This window comes from Convolutriloba macropyga, chromosome 4 (assembly GCF_964194025.1).
Source record: "Convolutriloba macropyga chromosome 4, txConMacr16.3, whole genome shotgun sequence".
Lineage (NCBI taxonomy): Eukaryota > Metazoa > Xenacoelomorpha > Acoela > Convolutidae > Convolutriloba > Convolutriloba macropyga.
The window spans coordinates 19633551-19656578 of record NC_134471.1 but is presented as its reverse complement, the minus strand read 5'-3'; the positions used below and the strand labels follow the sequence as shown (position 1 = coordinate 19656578).

Genomic DNA, 23028 nt, shown 5'->3' with positions numbered 1-23028 from the left:
TATTGATCCCGAACGATAGGCGAGGCAATTTAATTCAGGTGCTGTAGCCTAGATAAACTTTTCTTTATGGGTGCACAAAATCGTTAACCACCACGTGATTCGCACCATGGAACTCCCGATACCTTACCAGAAGCCGTGCCCAATTGGCTATCAGGCCCTACTTGTTGCACATCTGTTTTATTTTACCAACAAGCTTCGCTTTGGAGTGAGAGCAAAAGAGATCACTCCAAAATGAAGAACGAAAGAGTGAAACAGTTATTTGAGAAGTCAAAAAAATGTCCTAGTAGAAAAGCGCAAAAAAGGTCAGGCGAAAAATTTGCATTTAAGAAAGCCCGACACGTTTACAATAATTCGTTCGAGAGCGATTAAACAAAAATTGGAACGTTCTTTCGCTTGAAGTTCGTATTCAGACACACTGCTGTTTCTTGATGAGCTGATACAGGGATTAATATCAGTAACAATAAGCACAAGATTTGATAACTAAGACTAATTAGAACAAAAGTCAAGTACCGGGCATCTAAAAATGAGCTCTGTTTATCGGTTCTATTGTTGATTTAGTTTTTCGATATTGACTCTGGCAATTTTTGATTTCTTTGCTGAGCTGCTGCCGTTTGAAAGCACGTTGAGTAGAATAAAACCAGCCCAGAGAAAATGATTTATAAAGTGTTAAAAAAGCGGGAAAAATGAGTAAAGTGAAAAATTTTGTTGGACGAAGTAAAAGAAAAAATATGACCGTTAATATTATTCTGCTGAGAAGATGACGGAGGCTACATAACTAATTAATCTCAGACGAACTTCTCTCTAACGACTGACGAGCGGCTGGCTTTGGTAGTAACTAGCGTAAGACAAGGAAGCTTGTCTTCACGCGAGGAGACAAAACGAGGGCGGTGGCATAAAAGGAGGCAGTTATCTAACCTAAAAGAAATTGACATTTACACCATGAAATTAGCCTACACAGTAGGGTTCGGTTTGATGCTCTAAACCTCAAAGACTAAGCCAAAAACTCACCCCCAAAGTCGTTAGTTGGCCAAAAAATTGGCAATATGAAAAATTGGAATTAAAATACCAGCAGGACTAATATATTTTTTCCAATTTTAGAGCTCACTCGTTTGAGAGCAATTGAAGAGCTACCCTAACGTGCCCTCAATACTCCCCTTCTAGTCGTAAAAACAGTTGCAGCTCAATCGTAGCCTGTTGGATAGCCGAAGCGAACACAACAAGCGATTAAACTGTCAAGGAACACGCTCCTCATAGAGAGGTAGTTTTCGTAAAGCCCGTGTAACTCGGGGAGTTGCTTCTGAGTTGCTTCACTGTCGGGCTTCAGATAACGGGATAAAAAATTTATTACATATTGAGGCGTGAAACTAATTTCGGTACATTTTTAATTGGCCTCATTGTGGTGAACTGCCGCAAATTGCTCAGAAATATGAATTTCAGAAATTTAGACTAAGCAACAGTTGAGAGTGAAAATACAATCAGCAGTCAAACCGATGTGTCAAAAAATTGAAAGAAAAACATACCTGAAAACATTATTACAAATTTTGTTTGAGAGCAAATGAATGTGAAACTCAGGTGTCTTTTTAAATGGGAAGCCGCTATTAGCAGAGCGCTGTTGACACATTTAGGATTATCGCCATCATCTAATACACTCTACAATCATTATAAAAAACAAAATCTTGAATTAAATGTTGAATTGGCGTTATGACGAACACAGTAGTAATTTTGAAGCCAGGCAATTGTATTGAGTAATATCAAAATAGAACTTGATAAAACTAAATTTCAGACCGTTATTGAGAAATCTGTCGTATTATTTACATATTCTAGATACACCCAATAGAGCAACCAAACAAATAAAGAGAATATTTTACCCAGCAAAGACGAAATATCATTCTCCTAAATCGCTTAGCAAAGTTGTAGATGAAATGCAATTTTTGATACTTTAGTGCCAGCTTCCAAAAACAGTATTCTTGGCAACAGAACACTCGATAAAAAGCTAACTAATAATACAATCTCATTTTGGAAGACTGTTAATGATACCATTACTGTTATTTGAAGGATGCAAAAAGAGCTTAATTACACTTGCGACTGCAACCTCAATTCATGACCAAAGTTTTGGAGAGCAAATAGGCCGATTATACAAAATACAGAATTCCCAATTAATCGTCAAAAATCAAACGATGCTCTTCTGCATGCTGCTTTGAGTGGGCGATGATGAAGGATTCAGCTTCCTTCTGATATTTGCACTCCAATTCGGATTGGTACTGCTTGGAGACACTGATCGTCGTGGACTGTCGTGATCAAATTCCGAGGTGTTCTCGTTGTTTTCACTCCCGTGTTCGGGCGAGTTTGAGTTGTTACTGCGATTTGTGCCAAACTGTCGCATCGCTGTCTCTTCGTAGTCGGAATCGTCCTCTGCTTGGGACAGCCGGATGTATGGGTTGTCAGAATTAGGTCTGAAGATCAGCGACATGTATAAGTGTTAGTACATGCTCAGATGACTTTGTCACTTTCCCTACGTTGCGCTTAATTTTGTTACATTTAGATCAATATGCAAAATTGTCACCCGCAAACAATTTTTGTTTTGATAACCATGTGTGACACAAACTAATATGTTTTTGCATTGATTATGGTTTGCATACACTAACAAGAGGTGAGACTAGCCATCACATTCGGTACACGTCAATTATTAATGGGTATATTCAACGTTCAACCTTGAGGGGAGGTTAACCGTTTTCTATGTGCTTTTTTATCTGCGTGCAACTCTATGGGAAACCTATTATTCTATGTGCAACCTCTAAGAACCGCCCTTCAAGTATAAGTCTCCAAAACAGTTTCTGTGAATCGCATACTTGAAGACTAGAGAGCTGGAAGGCTCTAAGAGCACTTAATGCCCGCTGGGTGCTACCTGTTTATCCCGTTTTTGAGGACGAAAAGTCAAATGGGTCAGACGAAAATCGGTCAGGCCAAAAATCGCAATAAAAAAGACAGACAGGAAAATGTAATTGCTACAAACTTCATTTGAGAGAAATTAAAAATAGGTAAGATCAGTACCTGAAAGTGTACGCAGTGAAAATAAAGAACGCGAGAGTGGCTCCCTCCGTGCACACTGCATCCAACCACCTGTACTGGAAGTTAACTAGGATTCTCAGCAGATAAACCACGATGCGAGTGAAATAGATGTAGCACACAATCGTGATATAGAAGCGACGGAATAGACGCAATTTTATCAGATTTGCCGAGCCCTGAAAAAGAATGGTCACAATAAAACACCACAGTCACCTTTTTTAAGACTCACATGTTTTTCGGTGTTTGATCAATTTTGGATGCATAAAACATTCGGGGTAAACATTGATCAATTTTGGATGCATAAAAAGATCTCGAATGCTAAGAAGATAAATACGCACATACTTTACCGCCTCGATGTCCAGAAAAACAGCTACTAATTATCGGCGCAAAATAGACAGGCTAAATTATTGGTTACAGCAAAAGAAAGAAAAACACCCAAAGCAAACAGCTGATGTCCAAGAGACCAATTCTATTCTTGCTTTTAAATTTTCACAGTAAATTTCTCTTTAGAAATCGAATCAACGTACTTCAAGTTAGTTTATACAAACTTTCATCAGAGAGTGTACTCTCAATTAAACCTTAGTGATAGTAGAATCATTTTGCCGAGTAAGCTAAACCGAAATTTATCACGCAATTAACAAAAACATAGCACGACAAGTCCTGAACAACAATTCAAAGAACTGAATAATCTAGTGATCTGGCAATTATAATCTTTATAGCAACATCAAACTGAGACTGGTCAACACAACACATGACCACAAGCGCAAAATTGAACAAAAAATATTAGATCAATTAAAATGTCTTTTTCCAAGATATAACCTCTCAAGAATCACGATTAATAACCACAATTAATCCAAAATTGACAATACACAATCCTTAGAAAGTCAAAACTAAATGCCAAAATCCTTCACCATAGCATACAATAAAACTTCAGAACCCATAAAAAAATCCTTCAGCGGTTCTAATGGCTGAAAAAAAATTGCCAAAGAAACGGCATCTTACGCACTAAAAATGTTTGCTAAAATTTAGAGAAAATAAGTTGAACAAAATTACGCCGCACTAAAAGGCCACTAAGACTCTTCTATCTGAGATTAAGCAATAAGACCGCAAAAAAGTAACCAAAACATGCGATACTTGAAAACAATTATTTTTTTGAAAAAAAGAGTCGAAAAAAAAAACGATTGCAATAATATCAAGCAACTCCCTAGATTCACTTATGTCTCATTAGCGACCACTGGAACCTGTCATCTATTAGGCTAAGTGACCAGACAAAACAAAATGCAACCAATTTTACCAAATCTTAAAAACTCTCTGATAATTTTTAAAACGAGCAGTGTAGAGTCAAAGAAAGCATCAGCTAGAACTGAAACAATAATTTCGGTCAATTAAATTCTCATTGTTAACAACCAATGACGCCTGTTGATACACCCGCACTAACAAATTTGACACTTCAGAAGAGCAACAGCAAAAAAAAATAAAAGAAAAGCAATGAAAGCACTAAAAAAACAAACATAAACCGATTGATGTCGGAAAAATTGCTCTCGAATGCCAGGCGGCGCAATTTAAATCAGGAGCACGGCCTGGATAAATTTTTATTTATGGGCGCAAAACTACAGACCAGGGCCTGGTTCGAATCCCGACCTCGAGTCCGATTCTGTCACCTAACATGGCCTTGTCATCGTCACTCTAACAGCCGGTTTTGTTTGAACAGCAAACTTTATTTTGGAGTGCGAGCAGTTCAAATTACTCAAAAATCAAAAAATGTGTGAGAAAGTCACTTGAAAAGTCAAAGATTATACTAGAAGAAAAACGCTAAAACGGTCAAGGGAAAAACTTAGCATAAAAAACACGTTTACAATAATTTTCTCTCATTCGAGAGCAATTAATAAAGAAATGATTTTATCATTCGGAACCAAGATCATATCTAAACGTGCGGAAACAGAGCAAACTTATAGATTACAATATATTTCCTTATATTAAAATTAAAATCTCGACAATTAAATGGCCAAATTATTGTAAGAAATTATCTGAATATCGACGACCAGTTTCAAAAGTTCTCAAAAACAAAATGAACGCGTTGAAATCTGCAAAACTCTTTCCTATCTCAAACAAACCTTTAAATCATAATCATTTTTATTGAATTTCCGAAAACTCAGAAAAAATGATGTCAATATTCAGACAAAAATGACAAATGCAAAGAAGTAAGACAAATATTCAAAAAAACCCCAGAATATTGCCAACTTTTATTTGGTGCCAAAAGAAAATTTAGCAACTCATTCACATCACAAACCAACCTTTTGAATGCGAGCTTTATTGACCGTGAACATCATCGAGCAAAGAAAAATTTGATAGAACACGAAGCACTGCGCCTAAGGCAGAAATATTTGAAAGCTGCTCTTTTCGCCAACAATAGATGCCTTTCCAGCAACTTCCGTTCTTCTTATACGACCAAAACGCTAGCTCTACAACTGGCTGCAAATGAATGCCCAAGTGCTTTCCTGTATATCTCGTGTCAAATTTTTCTCCAAGATCTGTAAAAACATCTTGAAAAAAAAAAGAGAAAAAACTCCAATAAAAAGACATGGCAAAAAGACAGCTCCAAATAGAAATTAACTCTTTGAATGCGCAAAAACCCAAGATGCAATCACTAAAAGTCATCGCTTCGCATCTACCAGCTAAAAATGCAAAAAACCGAAAAATCGAAAATTGCTCTCAAACGACTGGCGAGGGTTGAATTTTGCAGTCATCAGCTTAAGCTTAGGGAGCCCATTTTTACTATTTGAGGGGCATGAGAGATGGGGGTGGGGGGTCGCAGGGCCAAGAAGACCAGCAGCACTAAAATAATTATTATAAACTTCGCTTGTGAGCAATTAATTACTGTCAAGTCGCAAGTCGTTCAGGGGATATAGTCGCATACAAATACCTGAAGAATCAACACAATAGCTAAACTTCTTCTAGAGGAAAAAATCATCATGGTACATTAATATTTCACAGGGCAATATTGTCCAGTGAAACGATTAGAATCATCCACCCCTACTATGGTATCTAATTGTTTACTACCTTTCCGTCAACTTTGGTTGCCTCTTGCAGATGTCTGATTGACCACACAATTGGAAAAAGCACAGTTCCACAACACACCAAATCTACAAGAATAAACACCTGAAATATCATTGTTTTATTGCTCAAACTAAATTCACTTCGAACAAGACTTTCTGTAAAGTTTGCAGAACAAAACCCACTGAAAACAAAACCCGCAAATAAAACATACAATATTGAAAATAACTTGGTAAAACTGAACAAGTTCTCTAATTGAAGGTGTCCACCGATAGTTGACAAAGTTTTATTACTACCTTTCAATGCCGATTTAAAAATCCATTTACTTTCGTCAGAATACGTTTCTTTCATAAAGATTACTCAAAATGCTCCACCTGTTGCCACAGTTCATGTTTTTCCGCCCCCTCTTCTGTGTTCTCCTTCAGTACGTAAGCCAAGTTAGTTATCACTTGAAGCGAGATCACCAATACGAACACTCGCTTCTCATTGGTCGAGAATACGTGCTTCATCAGCTGCCAGCCGCTACCTAAACGAGAAACTATTTATAAATACAATAAATAGTCATTAGATATAATTGAACCATACATTTTTTCGCACAACCGGTCTGATTTTTAGTTAGACTGAAAGACATGATTTGTGAGAGACCTAATTTTTCATAACTTCACGTCCCGATTCCTTGTTGAAATAGAATGTTAATATACATTTTAATATAAAAAAATAGAACGTTAATCAATTTTGGTTGTAACTGCACAAACAACACAAAACCCATTCATTAAGAGGCAACATTTGAAATGCATCAGTTTATCAATAATTTCTGCGAATTTTAGTGATTAAATTTTAAACTCTCTCAAGGAAGATTTATGACTGTTTATTAGCACAAACAAAAGAAGATCAAAAGAAGAACATAACTTTTCCTCTGATGTACGACTATTTGAAAGAACACAAGAACAGGAATAAATTTCTTGTTTAGTCCACTAATTAGTGCGGATTTTGATTTTCGCATCTTTAAATTTTTCTAAAAAAAATATTTGTCAGATTTTCCAACGTTTTAAACCAAATCGTTGCATGCTCCTTTAAGCAGAAATTGTTCAACAATGCTTCAAAAATTAAACAACGAAAACACGAAGGAAAAGAGGCAGTCATGTGAACAGCAGTAAGTGTTGAATATTTTCATGTATACTGAATGGCAAAAGTAAGTTAGCACCCCCTTTTTTATGATGTGAAAATTCAGGTCTTAAGGCGATATTACTCCAACTTAAATTCACATTTTGAATACAAATTCTATACCATTGATTCCCTGCATTAGTCATCTCGCCAACCTAAAAAATTCAGATAAAACAACGTTCACTTACCAGAAATTCCAATTTGATAACTTCACCCAAGTTTCACAGTAAACTGTGACAAGATCACAATTTATTCACATCTTTTCTCTCTTAATGTTTGACAAAAGTGCAAATTTAGCCACAGGTGAACAAATCTGAAAACATCACCATTTGTGACAACTTTTTACTGTGAAAATCCGATATCAACTTTACGATTGGATTTCTGGTAAGTGAACGTTGCGTCTTATCTTAATTTCATGGGCAGACGAGAGGACTAGTGTAGTGGATCAATAGTGTAAAAATTGTACTCAAAATGTCATTTTAAGTTGGAATAATATTGCCTCAAAAATTGAATTTTTGTGAAAAAGGGGTGCTAACTTATTTTTGCCGTTCAGTATATTTCCCAGCAAACGTGCTCCTTGTACGAATTATTATTTATCGCTGTTGGCTAGTAAAAAAGCTTCAGCTGTACTGTAGAAGGATTTTTAAAACTCAATGCAAAAGTGTTCGGAAAATCATCAACCTCCCGCACGCGCGCATCAGTGAAGACATTTTTGGCAATTTAAGAATAATTTGCTTTAAAAACAGTTGAGAGTTAAGTAGTTTAAATCTACGTTTCAAGGGCTTCCAAATGGTATCACTTTGATTTTTCTAGGATGCGTAAAAAAACTTTTCGATTTCGGTCTTGAGAAAAAGCCAGCCTCACAAATATTTCTAAGAAATGTTGGAACAACGAGAATTAAGGTCATCAACCGAAGTCCTGAAAGAGGATAGCGCAAATGTCAAATAAGTACCCAAACAACAACATCTTTCACATGGAACATAAATCCTAAGCGTGGCATGTACGCCAATATACACAGCTTTTTAAATTCGCAAGATAAGAATTGTTTGTCTGAAAATTACCTATCAATATCAAAACTGTAAACAGCAGGAGTCCTCTGATAACATATGTGAAGTAAAACAGCACCGCCCATGTACTATGTGAATGCCCGGTCACGTTTATGAAATGATAATCAATTGAATGAACGAATACTGATAATGATTTAACGGCAACAAGTAGTAACATCAAGTAATGTATTTTATGCACCGAGCCTTCTTCTCCTTTGCGAAGGACCATAGACCACACTACACAACAGCAGAAATAAATAGTAGCAAATGCCAGATAGATAGTAGGAAGATAAACTTCAAAGGCAGTTAGGTAATTGCCACCATTCTTCTCAACAATTCTGACATCAAAACTCACTGCTAAATTTGGTGAGTCGATATTTTCACAATTATGAAAAAAGAGGTTGTAAAGTCCAATTTGAGTCTTATTCGCAATGTAAATCAGAAACTGAAAACTGTACTTCACTTTCTTCTCTGCATCGTAAGTTTTGAGAAGTGCAAATCTGTTCAGTAATTCGGGACTGTAGAAAATTTTCTTTAGAGGACGACTTTTGTTCGTTGAATTTTCGTTTTCTGATATTTTATCCTGCAACTGAAATTTTGGAGGTAAGAGCGATGGAGGAGTTCGTGGTTTAAATTCAAACGAGTGGTTCAGGTAAAGGTCTTCAAGTGAACGGTAAAAGGGAAGTTTTTCGATCTTCACTCCGTGACGTGCGATGTTCACTGACATATTTTTAAAATTAAGTATCATCGTTATCACGTCTGATTTTGAGTTAGAAAATTTTTCTGCTTTCTCGTGAAATATACACCGATCATCTTGTCTATGCTCTATGTAGGGAGATATTCCAGCACTATCAGCTCTGTCTAAGGTAAGTCCAATGACTTTAGAATCATTAAATTTTTTGGAAAACTGTAGATTGGAAATGTTAACAAAGAGAAATCCAGGATTTGTCAACCCGAAGGTGGCTAAATCAAACTCGGAGCGCAAATCATTCGTAACAGAATAAGTATGTTGTCGACAAGTGACAACTGAGACGACAAACAGGTAATACAAAATTCGTCTAAGGGATGACATTAAACCTGAAAACAAATTTCCTTTAAAAAAGATCCTTTTCAAATTGTTAGCAATCATGTTGATAGATCAATGGCTTCTAGCTATATAAATCAAGGATTTCAACGGAATACAACCTCTGCTCGGCCCTCACGTCAGAAACTGTTTCGAATCACAAAATCCACGTCAAATACCATGAGAAAAAATTGGTTTTAAGGCGCGAAGAGATGGAATGAGTTACCTGACTACATACAATTATATGAAACAACCCCCAAAGAATCATTGCATACGAGAAAATTCGAAGAGTTCAAGAAGCTGCTGAAAACACAATTATTTTGTCAAGCCTTTTCATTTTCTACAAGTACTTTTGGGTCTGGAAAAAGGCAATGCTTCCATCATCATCAATTGTTATTTTCAGAAGCAAAAAACATCTCTTTCCTATTACACCCGTTTCATTTGTAAAATCCTTAAAAGTGTGAGTGTTACACGTATATAAAGAAACATGCCTTAAAAAACCTTGGGTTTCAAGGTCAAAGCTTTAGTTTAAGATTTAATTTATTACCAGATTTAAGGCTGACACAAGTTTGACAGTTGTAAAGCCTAATTGTTAAGGTGTTTAGCCTAATTGTTGTGATAAATTTATTAAATAGAACCCCCGAACAAATTTACCTCCGCTGTATTTTCAAACACGTATGCGCGCTGGCTGAATCATACCTACACCTTTCCAAGCCTCGCCACCCCAGCCGTAGGCGAGTGAACCACTCTTCCACCCCGTTTCATCACATCAGGTCGTATCATTCCAACTGATTTCGATTTAGAACAATTTCTTGTTTTTGAATGTTAGCAGGCCCCGTGAATGGGATGTTTTGATGCCAGCCATCTTCCTTCATCACATAAGGTTGTACCATTCTAAATGATTTCATTTTTAGAGCAATTTCTTAAGTTTTGAATATTAGCAGGCTCCGTGAATGGGACGTTTTGATGCCAACCCTCTTCCCTCCAGCTGCTCGGACTTGGTCTTGGGTACGTCTCGTACCAAATATATAGACAAGGTTCAAGAACAGGTTTGTGTACACTCCTATCTAGGTGCTAAACTGCTAGATCTCTGTGATGTTATCAATCAATACCCAAATCAGACACTGAACAGTGTTGTAGTAATTGCTGGCTTCAATGATCACTGTAGTAGTATTGAAACTTTCATAGATTATTGGAAATTCCTCATTCAGCTTATTATTGTTAAATTCAGCCCAAATAATTTGGTTGTTCCCAAAGTTATACCCACCAGCTATAATCGCCTCATAAATAAAAAAATCAGTGCTCTTAACTGCGCTTTGTATAATTACTCTCCTGTAATTAACTTAATCTAGTCCCCCTCAGTGCAGCTTTCCTCACTACTAGCCCGTAGCCTGATGGCTGATCAAACCCATTGTCCACTCTACAAGGGTCCCCTACGTAGGGAAGGCGTCTGATGTCATACGTGTTATGAATATTTTCATGTGAAATGCAGCGGCCTAGCCGCAGCGAAAGAGTGAACCGAAAACTTCAGCTGCAAAAGCTGCTCCGAGGTCACTGCAGCCAAGGAAACATCAATCGCGACGCCGGCACCACACAATGATTTGATCTTTCCCAACACTGCACTGAAAGCTACATCGCACGCCCCCATGCAACATCAAGATGTTGAACGATTTCAGGTCTCGTGGTAAGATCAGTAAAGCTATTCGCGTTCTTTCGGATGAGCATAAGGAAGGCGTGCTGGCGTTAACCGATCTCATAGACAGTAGACCGTTCCTCGAGATTTTACGCGACAAACAACCTGAAGGGCAACCTTTGGAGCCCAACTGCATTCAGAGCCAACATCCACGCACGCTTCGCTACCACCCCGCTGTTTTCGAACAAATCAGTGCTAGGCTTGTCCGAAAGCATGCAATGAAGACTCATGGCAGTAGCAGGCCTTCAGGTCTCGATGCCGATGACTGGTTTAGATCACTTTCTGTTTTCGGGCAAAACTTCACGAACCCGTGCAAGCTTGTTGCCAAAATAACTAAGAGGCTGGCCACGTCCATAATACCACCAGATGATTTGATTAAGTCTCAGAAAGGTACGACACAAGGTGATGCCCTTGCGATGGCAATGTATGGCATCGCAATACTACCCCTAATATCAAGACTTCACAATGACTCCTTGACACAAAAATTGTATGCTGATGATGGTAGCGTCGTCGGATAATTGAAAGATATCAGGGCACTCTTCGACAAGCTCACTCATCTTGGTCCCAAGTATGAATATCTTGTCAATCCGCCGAAATGTCAGTTGATATTTAAGCCAGGAGGCGAGCGCCAAGCGTCAACTGAGTTTGCAGGCACAAATGTTGAAATCACGCAGGGCGCTCGAGTCCTGGGATCAGTTATCGGTAGCTCTGAGGTAACCAAACAAATCATCACGTATGATAAAAAAGAACAACTATGAAACAATATTGTAACAATTTAAGTTTAGTGACGTATCTCAAAATCAAAAATATACTGAATATTAATGCATCAGAAATTTGATTTTTGTTGCTTTTGATACAAGATTTTGTTAGTTTTGATTTTAAAATATTCAAGGGCAGACAACTCGGTCACAATAAAGAACTTGCAAAAACGTAAAAGATTCAATTTTTTGCAGATAATTCACATCGGGAAGTTTTTTGCAGAAACAGACATCAAAAAGTCTGAAGCATTCAACAAGTTGTTGAAAGTTGCGTTTCAAAAGAAACCGACAATTCTAAATAAAATTCTACAAAAAATTAGCAAAATTGAACTCACACTGAATCCGGAATAATCCCTTTTACTCTGCTGCGTGTCCCAGCTCCTTCTCTGGTAATTATCAAATTTCCTTCTGGTCAGTGAAAACTTTCATGTGTTTCGGAACACTATAGTTTTTACTTTTTTTTACTTTGAATATGACGAGGACACATTCAAAATAGTTCAACAAACTGAGGACTCATTCTACTAAGTTATTTTTTTATTTTGTCACACCTGAAGTAGGACGAAAATTCGAGTTTTAACGACAGGAAAAATATTACATAATAAAAGAATAGTTCCCCAGTTATCATTCTTGAGATTTGCATTTTACCTAATACATTGTCATACAGAAATGCCGTTCTGTAGTGATCTGAAGAATTGCCGACCAAAATTCAATTTATTACTGTTTCAAAAATGTTTCTTTCGCGGTTTCAAATAACTCTTTGTTTTGTTCGAATGATTTATTTTAATTCGGATTAAAAAATGATTTGCTCCGCGATTACTAGTTTAAACTTTTGAGTTTTGATTTGCTTATCGAATGACTACGAATTGAGATTAGCGTTTTATCAGCTGATTGACGAGGCGAGATCTAGTTGAGAAGAGATTCAACTAAAATTAAAATTGAATTGCAAAAAGGTGAAATGGAAGTAGAACAGAAATTTGATCAGCATTTTGATCATACAGTTTAAATAATTGAAGCAAGCCAAATTAGGAGTTTGGCGCTAAATTAAAGTAAGCAGACTGATATATGATTATTGTAAACAAATTTTATTGAAGTATGAAAAACTAAAATATGATCTTGAAATGAACTAATTGGAATAATACATATGAACTGAAATTGAACTTGTTTAAAATTTAAAAAATTTAATAAATTGCGCCACATATGAAGGTATCGTATTTCACTATATATAACATTCCACCTCGACAAAAATAAACGAAACGGAGTTTTGTTTATAACAGAAAATTAGTAACATATTTGCTACTGGGTTTCAAGGTCAAAGCTTTACTTTAAGATTTAATTGATTACCAGATTTATGGAAGACACAAGTTTGACAGTTTTAAAGCCTAATTGTTAAGGTGTTTAGCCTAATTGTTGTGATAAAGTTATTAGTTAGAACCCCCGAACAAATTTACCTCCGCTGTTTTTTCAAATACGTATGCGCGCTGGGCTGAATCAAACCTACACTTTTCCAAGCCTCGTAACCCCAGCTGTAGGCGATTGAATCAATCTCCCACCCCGTTTAATCACATCAGGCCGCATCATTGCAATTGATTTCGTTTTTAGAGCAATTTCTTGTGTTTTGAATGTTAGTAGGCTCCGTGAATGGGACGTTTTGATGCCAACCCTCTTCCCTCCAGCTGCTCGGACTTGGTCTTGGGTACGTCTCGTACCAAATATATAGACGGGGGTCAAGAACAGGTTTGTGTACACTCCTATCTAGGTGCTAAACTGCTAGATCTCTGTGATGTTATCAATCAATACCCAAATCAGACACTGAACACTGTTGTAGTAAATGATGGCTTCAATGATCACGGTAGTAATTTTGAAGTTTCATAGGGCATTGTAAATTCCTCATTCAACTCATTATTGTTAAATTTAGCCCAAATAATTTGATTGTTCCCAAAGTTATACCCACCAGCTATAATCGCCTCATAAATAAAAAAAATCAATGCCCTTAACTACGCTTTGTATAATTATATTGATTCTTGTGCCTCAAAGCTGTTTATTGTTTCACACTCATTTAGGAATGTTCTTGAACCTAACCTGTTCTGTGAAGACACCGTGCACTTCTCCTTTCATGGAAACCATGTTTTCACTATTTTTCTGTTTAACGTCACTCAATCCTTCAAATATCGTTGCCACTATTACTCTCCTGTAATTAACTTAATCTAGTCCCCCTCAGTGCAGCTTTCCCCACTACTAGCCCGTAGCCTGATGGCTGATCAAACCCATTGTCCACTCTGCAAGGGTCCCCTACGTAGGGGAGGCGTCTGATGTCATACGTGTTATAAATATTTTCATGTGAAATGCAGTGGCCTAGCCGCAGCGAAATAGTGGACCAAAAACTTCAGCTGCAAAGTTGCTCCGAGATCACTGCAGCCAACGAAACAGCAATCGCAACTCTGGCACCACTCAATGATTTGATCTTTCCCAACACTGCACTCATAGATCCTGCAACATCGCACGCCCCCATTCAACATCAAGATTTTCAACGATTTCATGTCTCGTGGTAAGATCAGTAATGCTATTCGCGTTCTTTCGGATGAGCATAAAGGCGGCGTGCTGGCATTAACCAATCTCATAGACGGTAGACGGGTCCTCGAGATTTTACGGGACAAACAAACTGAAGGGCAAACCTTGGAGCCCAACTGCATTCAGAGCCAACATCCCTACCACCCCGCTGTTTTCGAACAAATCAATGCTAGGCTTGTCCGAAAGCATGCAATGAAGACTCATGGCAGTGGCAGGCCTTCAAGTCTTGATGCCGATGACTGGCGTAGACTACTTTCCGCTTTCAGGCAAACCTCCACGAACCCGTGCAGGCTTGTTGCCAAAATAGCTAAGAGGATGGCCACGTCCATAATACCACCAGATGATTTGATTAAGTCTCAGAAACGTACGACACAAGGTGATCCCCTTGCGATGGCAATGCATGGAATCGCAATACTACCCCTAATATCAAGACTTCACAATGACTCCTTGACACAAAAATTGTATGCTGATGATGGTAGCGTCGTCGGATAATTGAAAGATATCAGGGCACTCTTCGACAAGCTCACTCAGCTTGGTCCCAAGTACGAATACCTTGCCTACCCTCCGAAGTGTCAGTTGAGATTTAAGCCAGGAGGCGCGCTCCAAGCGTCAATTGAGTTTGCAGGCACAAATGTTGAAATCACGCAGGGCGCTCGTGTCCTGGGATCAGTTATGGGTAGCTCTGAGGTAACCAAACAAATCATCACGTATGATAAAAAAGAACAAATATGAAACAAGCTTGTAACAATTTAAGTTTAGTGACGTATCTCAAAAACAAATACTTTCTCTGGTAATTATCAAATTTCCTTCTGGTCACTGAAAACTTTCATGTGTTCCGGAACACTATAGTTTTTACTTTTTTTTTACTTTGAATATGACGAGGACACATTCAAAATAGTTCAACAAATTGAGAACACATTCTACTAAGTAAATTTTTATTCTGTCACACCTGAAGTAGGACAAAAATTCGAGTTTTAACGACAGGAAAAATATTACATAATAAAAGAGTAGTTCCCCAGTTATCATTCTTGAGATATGCATTTTACCTAATACATTGTCATGCAGAAATGCCGTTCTGTAGTGAACTGAAGAATTGCTGAGCAAAATTCAATTTTTTACTGTTCCCAAAAATGTTTGTTTCGCGGTGCCAAATAACTCTCTGTTTTGTTCGAATGAATTATTTTAATTCGGATTCAAAATTTATTTGCTCCGCGATTACTAGTTTCAACTTTTGAGTTTTGATTCGCTTATCGAATGACTACAAATTGAGATTAGCGTTTTATCAGCTGATTGACGGGGCGAGATCTAGTTGAGAAGAGATTCAACTAAAATTACAATTGAATTGCAAAAAGGTGATATGGAAGTAGAACAGAAATTTGATCAGCAATTTGATCATACAGTTTAAATAATTGAAGCAAGCCAAATTAGGAGTTTGGCGCTAAATTAAAGTAATCAGACTGATATATGATTATTGTAGACAAATTTTAATGAAGTATGAAAAACTAAAATATAATCTTGAAATGAACTAATTGGAATAATACTTATGAACCGAAATTGAACTTGTTTAAAATTTAGAAAATTTAATAAATTGCGCCACATATGAAGGTATCGTATTTCACTATATATAACATTCCACCTCGACAAAAATAAGCAAAACGGAGTTTTGTTTATAACAGAAAATTAGAAACATATTTGCTGGTCAATATAAATAATAGGATATTGTTTTTCAAAGAGTTTTTGAATGTATTATTTAATCTGAGTCTGAATCGGATGCACGTTCTGCTTGTTTCACAGTCATACATGTTTCTGGTTCCTCAAAATTCGACGAGACATAGTACTGGGTTGGGTAATATGGATCCGGGGAGCAAGTTCCTACGTGGAGATCAGAAATTTGTACTTCGGGATTGTGTGTTGCAGTCCTTTGGATGGTTGGAATGATAGATTTATTCTCAATTTGTTTTTGTTTTAACAATTGGCGATATTTTTGTCGAGGTGGTGCGATAGATAGAGGAGGTCTGTCCAACTCTGTGATAGAAGGAGGTTTTCTTAGTCGCTTGTAAGAAAATGGTTGAGTTGTTTGGATTGTTAATTTCCGCTTGAGACGTTGTGGTGGCTCTTCTATAACTTGCTCCGCGGTTGCAAGCGTGGAATGTGTGACTGACCTGTGTGGCGTTAATTTTGATGTTGACTGAAGTAGTTGGATTTGCGGTGTGGGTAAATTGACCTTCCTCGGCATTGTCGGCTTGCACACTCGCATAGCGCGAGATACGTTTGAATGTACCAACGAAACGCAGCTTGAGTCATCTATTATTCTTCTATGCTTTATATTGTTGCCCGCCTCGTTCTTTTTTCTTGCATCTCGTTCATATTCAATAACCATCTTTTTTGTTGTTTTGCACGTTGGAGCCTTTGGTCGCTTATCTGCGTAGTCTTTTAGATCTGTCTAACGCTTCGCTTTGGAGCCAGTTATTCTCTGCCAGTTTGAAGGTCAAAGAGGCTTCTGTTTGTGGCACTGGTCGAACATTTTTCGGGGTGCCACATAACTCTGAGCTCTTTGTTTGGGTCAGCGTGTTGTCGTTCTTTAGCGTCTTGGGTTAAGAGCTGTTTCTGCTTTTGCAAATCCACGTCGCTTCGATTGCTGTCATCCTATTTGCCTTCTGGGATTAAATCATTCCAGCTAACTGTTTCAAAATCTAAATATCAATTAGAAATAGTTTCATATGCTGAAGTACTTTGATTGGGTTTAGTAGTTATATTACTGGGAGAAGCATTAGCTTTACGTCTAAAATGTTCTTCAAAAGGTGAGAGATTAATTGTTTTTTGACGACATATTCGTAGTTGGTATATTATCAATTTTTTGGGGCCTTCAAGTCAAAGTTGTTTCCCATTGTGGTTTTATTACAAGCTGGGCGGCATTTAATTGTTTGTATTAGCCTCTCGACTAAACCAATCGCTTTGTGACAGGGAATTGAAGCTCCAATTAGTTGGAGCTTCAATTTTGTTGACTGCGCCATGTCATACAAAAACTTCGTTCTGTAATGATTCGAAGAATTGCCGAGCGAAATTCATTTTTTTTATTGTTCCAAAAGATGGTTGTTTCTCGGTGCGAAATCACTCTTCATATTGTTCGAATGAATTTTTTTTTGTTTCGTATGCAAAAGTTATGCCGTATTTGCTCTGCGATTACTAGTTTCAACTTTTGAGTATTGGTTCGCTAATCGAGTGACTACAAATTGAGATTAGCGTTTTATCAGCTGATTGGCGAGGCTAGATCTAGTTGAGAAGAGATTCAGCTGAAATTTAAACTGAATTGCAAAAATGTGAAATGGAAGTAGAACAGAAATTTGATCAGCAATTTGATCATACATTTTAAATACTTGAAATGAGCCAAATTAGGAATTTGGCTTTTTAATTAAAGTAAGCAGACTGCATGTGCACACTTATGATTAATAATTCTCGTAATCAAATTTTAATGAAATATGAACAACTAAAATATGATCTTGAAATGAAATAAATGGAATAAAACTTATGAACCGAAATTGAACTTAATTAAGATTGAGGAAATTTTATAAATAGCGCCACATATTAATGTATTGTATTTCACTATATATCACATACATATCAATGACATTCCCGATGAAATGCACCACTTCAAATTGTATAGATTTGCATATGATATGAAACTGAATAACTCTAATTGCTCACAATCCAAATAAAGATGTCAAAACTATGGAAAGTGATATACTGACGATAAGTTGAGAATGAGGTCTTGAAAATGCACACGTTAAAATATTGAAAGAAAAATTCACCTGTAGCTTGAGAAGCAACGGAACGGGATATTTAAAACACGCTTTAATTTCGATCTCCTCGTATCGCGAAAGAGATGGAATAATAACTGTGAGCAACCAGTTTTCAAAGCAACTTAAGTCCTGGGATCAGTTATCGGTAGCTCTGAGGTAACCAAACAAATCATCACGTATGATAAAAAAGGACAACTATGAAACAAGCTTGTAACAATTTAAGTTTAGTGACGTATCTCAAAATCAGAAATATACTGAATATCAATGCATCAGAAATTTGATTTTTGTTACTTTTGATACGGAATTTTGTTAATTTTGATTTTAAAATATTCAAGGGCAGACAACTCGGTCACAATAAAGAACTTGCAAAAACGTAAAAGATTCAATTTTTTGCAGATAATTCACATCGGGAATTTTTTTGCAGAAACAGACATCAAAAAGTCTAAAGCATTCAACAAGTTGTTGAAAGTTGCGTTTCAAAAAAAACCGACAATTCCTAAATAAAATTCTACAAAAAAATAGCAAAACTGAACTCACACTGAATCCGGAATAATCCCTTTTACTCTGCTGCGTGTCCCAGCTCCTTCTCTGGTAATTATCAAATTTCTTTCTGGTCACTGAAAACTTTCATGTGTTCCGGAACTCTATAGTTTTTACTTTTTTATTTACTTTGAATATGACGAGGACACATTCAAAATAGTTCAACAAATTGAGAACACATTCTACGAAGTAAATTTTAATTTTGTCACACCTGAAGTAGGACGAAAATTCGAGTTTCAACGACAGGAAAAATATTACATAATAAAAGAGTAGTTCCCCAGTTATCATTCTTGAGATATGCATTTTACCTAATACATTGTCATGCAGAAATGCCGTTCTGTAGTGAACTGAAGAATTGCCGAGCAAAATTCAATTTTTTACTGTTCCCAAAAATGTTTGTTTCGCGGTGCCAAATAACTCTCTGTTTTGTTCGAATGAATTATTTTAATTCGGATTCAAAATTTATTTGCTCCGCGATTACCAGTTTCAACTTTTGAGTTTTGATTCGCTTATTGAATGACTACAAATTGAGATTAGCGTAGCGTTTTATCAGCTGATTGACGAGGCGAGATCTAGTTGAGAAGAGATTCAACTAAAATTAAAATTGAATTGCAAAAAGGTGAAATGGAAGTAGAACAGAAGTTTGATCAGCAACTTGATCATACAGTTTAAATAATTGAAGCAAGCCAAATTAGGAGTTTGGCGATAAATTAAAGTAAGCGGACTGATATATGATTATTGTAAACAAATTTTATTGAAGTATGAAAAACTAAAATATGATTTTGAAATGAACTAATTGGAATATTACATATGAACCGAAATTGAACTTGTTTAAAATTTAGAAAATTTAATAAATTGCGCCACATATGAAGGTATCGTATTTCACTATATATAACATTCCACCTCGACAAAAATAAGCAAAACGGAGTTTTGTTTATAACAGAAAATTAGAAACATATTTGCTGGTCAATATAAATAATAGGATATTGTTTTTCAAAGAGTTTTTGAATGTATTATTTAATCTGAGTCTGAATCGGATGCACGTTCTGCTTGTTTCACAGTCATACATGTTTCTGGTTCCTCAAAATTCGACGAGACATAGTACTGGGTTGGGTAATATGGATCCGGGGAGCAAGTTCCTACGTGGAGATCAGAAATTTGTACTTCGGGATTGTGTGTTGCAGTCCTTTGGATGGTTGGAATGATAGATTTATTCTCAATTTGTTTTTGTTTTAACAATTGGCGATGTTTTTGTCGAGGTGGTGCGATAGATAGAGGAGGTCTGTCCAACTCTGTGATAGAAGGAGGTTTTCTTAGTCGCTTGTAAGAAAATGGTTGAGTTGTTTGGATTGTTAATTTCCGCTTGAGACGTTGTGGTGGCTCTTCTATAACTTGCTCCGCGGTTGCAAGCGTGGAATGTGTGACTGACCTGTGTGGCGTTAATTTTGATGTTGACTGAAGTAGTTGGATTTGCGGTGTGGGTAAATTGACCTTCCTCGGCATTGTCGGCTTGCACACTCGCATAGCGCGAGATACGTTTGAATGTACCAACGAAACGCAGCTTGAGTCATCTATTATTCTTCTATGCTTTATATTGTTGCCCGCCTCGTTCTTTTTTCTTGCATCTCGTTCATATTCAATAACCATCTTTTTTGTTGTTTTGCACGTTGGAGCCTTTGGTCGCTTATCTGCGTAGTCTTTTAGATCTGTCTAACGCTTCGCTTTGGAGCCAAAACAGAATTTTGGTCGGCGATCTCACGTTTACCAGGCTCTTTGATGATTGAAGCATGTTCGTTACTTTTCATAACTGATGATCCCGGTGCCAGCACCTGGTAAAGTCCATCCAAACTTTTCTTAGAACGATTGTTTTGGAGTATTCTCTGCCAGTTTGAAGGTCAAAGAGGCTTCTGTTCTTGGCACTGCATATGCATTTTACCTAATACATTTGCATGCAGAAATACCGTTCTGTAGTGATCTGAAGAAATGCCGAGCAAAATTCAATTTATTACTGTTCACAAAAATATTTGTTTCGCGGTGCCAAATAACTCTTTGTTTTGTTCGAATGAATTATTTTAATTCGGATTCAAAATTTGTTTGCTCCAAAATTACTAGTTTCAACTTTTGAGTTTTGATTCGCTTATCGAATGACTACAAATTGAGATTAGCGTTTTATCAGCTGATTGACGAAGCGAGATCTAGTTGAGAAGAGATTCAACTAAAATTAAAACTGAATTGCAAAAAGGTGAAATGGAAGTAGAACAGAAATTTGATCAGCAATTTGATCATACAATTTAAATAATTGAAGCAAGCCAAATTAGGAGTTTGGCGCTAAATTAAAGTAATCAGACTGATATATGATTATTGTAAACAAATTTTAATGAACTATGAAAAACTAAAATATAATCTTGAAATGAACTATTTGGAATAATACTTATGAACCGAAATTGAACTTGTTTAAAATTTAGAAAATTTAATAATTTGCGCCACATATGAAGGTATCGTATTTCACTATATATAACAATCTACCTCGACGAAAATAAACAAAACGGAGTTTTGTTTATAACAGAAAATTAGAAACATATTTGCTGGTCAAAATAAATAATAGGATAGTGTTTTTCAAAGAGTTTTTGAATGTATTATTTAATCTGAGTCTGTATCGGATGCACCTTCTGCTTGTTTCACAGTCATACTTGTTTCTGGTTCCTCAAAATTCGACGAGACATAGTACTGGGTTGGGTAATATGGATCCGGGGAGCAAGTTCCTACGTGGAGATCAGAAATTTGTACATCGGGATTCTGTGTTGCAGTCCTTTGGATGGTTGGAATGATAGATTTATTCTCAATTTGTTTTTGTTTTAACAATTGGCGATGTTTTTGTCGAGGTGGTGCTATACTAAAAGAGAAAATTGGGACAAACGTCTGTGTCGAATTCAGAGGTTCGTCCAACTCTGTGATAGAAGGAGATTTTCTTAGTCGCTTGTAAGAAAATGGTTGAGTTGTTTTGATTGTTAATTTCCGCTTGAGACGTTGTGGTGGCTCTTTTATAACTTGCTCCGTGGTTGCAAGCGTGGAATGTGTGACTGACCTGTGTGGCGTTAATTTTGATGTTGACTGAAGTAGTTGGATTTGAGGGGTGGGTAAATTCACCTTCCTCGGCATTTTCGGCTTGCGCACTCGCATAGCGCGAGATACGTTTGAATGTACCAACGAAACGCAGCTTGAGTCATCTATTATTCTTCTATGCTTTATATTGTTGCCCGCCTCGTTCTTTTTTCTTGCATCTCGTTCATATTTAATAACCATCTCTTTTGTTGTTTTGCACGTTGGAGCCTTTGGTCGCTTATCTGCGTAGTCTTTTAGATCTGTCTAACGCTTCGCTTTGGAGCCAAAACAGAATTTTGGTCGGCGATCTCACGTTTACCAGGCTCTTTGATGATTGAAGCATGTTCGTTACTTTTCATAACTGATGATCCCGGTGCCAGCACCTGGTAAAGTCCATCCAAACTTTTCTTAGAACGATTGTTTTGGAGTATTCTCTGCCAGTTTGAAGGTCAAAGAGGCTTCTGTTCTTGGCACTGGTCGAACATTTTTCGGGGTGCGACATAACTCTGAGCTCTTTGTTTGGGTCAGCGTGTTGTCGTTCTTTAGCGTCTTGGGTTAAGAGCTGTTTCTGCTTTTGCAAATCCACGTCGCTTCGATTGCTGTCATCCTATTTGAATTCTGGGATTAAATCATTCCAGCTAACTGTTTCAAAATCTAAATATCAATTAGAAATAGTTTCATATGCTGAAGTACTTTGATTTGGTTTAGTAGTTATATTACTAGGAGAAGCATTAGCTTCACGTCTAAAATGTTCTTCAAAAAGTGAGAGATTAATGGTTTTTTGACGACATATTCGTAGTTGGTATATTATCAATTTTTTGAGGCCTTCAAGTCAAAGTTGTTTCCCATTGTGGTTTTATTACAAGCTGGGCGGCATTTAATTTTTTGTATTAGCCTCTCGACTAAACCAATCGCTTTGTGACAGGGAATTGAAGCTCCAATTAGTTGGAGCTTCAATCTTGTTGACTGCGCCATGTCATACAAAAACTTCATTCTGTAGTGATTCGAAGAATTGCCGAGCGAAATTCATTTTTTTTATTGTTCCAAATGATGGTTGTTTCTTGGTGCGAAATCACTCTTTATATTGTTCGAATGAATTTTTTTTGTTTCGGATGCAAAAGTTATGCCGTATTTGCTCTGCGATTACTAGTTTCAACTTTTGAGTATTGGTTCG

The 23028-nt window shown here is 36.9% G+C and overlaps 1 protein-coding gene across 1 annotated transcript; it reads right to left on the bottom strand.

The window, feature by feature from the left end:
* Window positions 1-1757: 1757 nt before the first annotated feature.
* LOC142337503 (protein GPR107-like) lies at window positions 1758-9403 on the bottom strand. Its single transcript, XM_075386779.1, has 5 exons — window positions 8346-9403; window positions 6495-6646; window positions 6127-6225; window positions 3052-3242; window positions 1758-2453 (listed from the first exon to the last, which is right to left on the bottom strand). Exons 1-5 carry the CDS (start codon window positions 9400-9402, stop codon window positions 2171-2173), a joined length of 1782 nt encoding a protein of 593 aa, XP_075242894.1. The 5' UTR covers window position 9403; the 3' UTR covers window positions 1758-2170.
* Between the last annotated feature and the right edge of the window lie 13625 nt (window positions 9404-23028).

What these genes read in the sequence shown, in the direction of transcription:
- LOC142337503 (XM_075386779.1), bottom strand. Translation starts at nt 9,402, where the DNA reads ATGTCATCCCTTAGACGAATTTTGTATTACCTGTTTGTCGTCTCAGTT. An exon ending in CAACCAAAGTTGACGGAAAG is followed by an intron (nt 3,243 to 6,126) that starts GTAGTAAACAAT and finishes ATTCTTTTTCAG; the next exon opens with GGCTCGGCAAATCTGATAAA. An exon ending in TTCACTGCGTACACTTTCAG is followed by an intron (nt 2,454 to 3,051) that starts GTACTGATCTTA and finishes GCTGATCTTCAG; the next exon opens with ACCTAATTCTGACAACCCAT.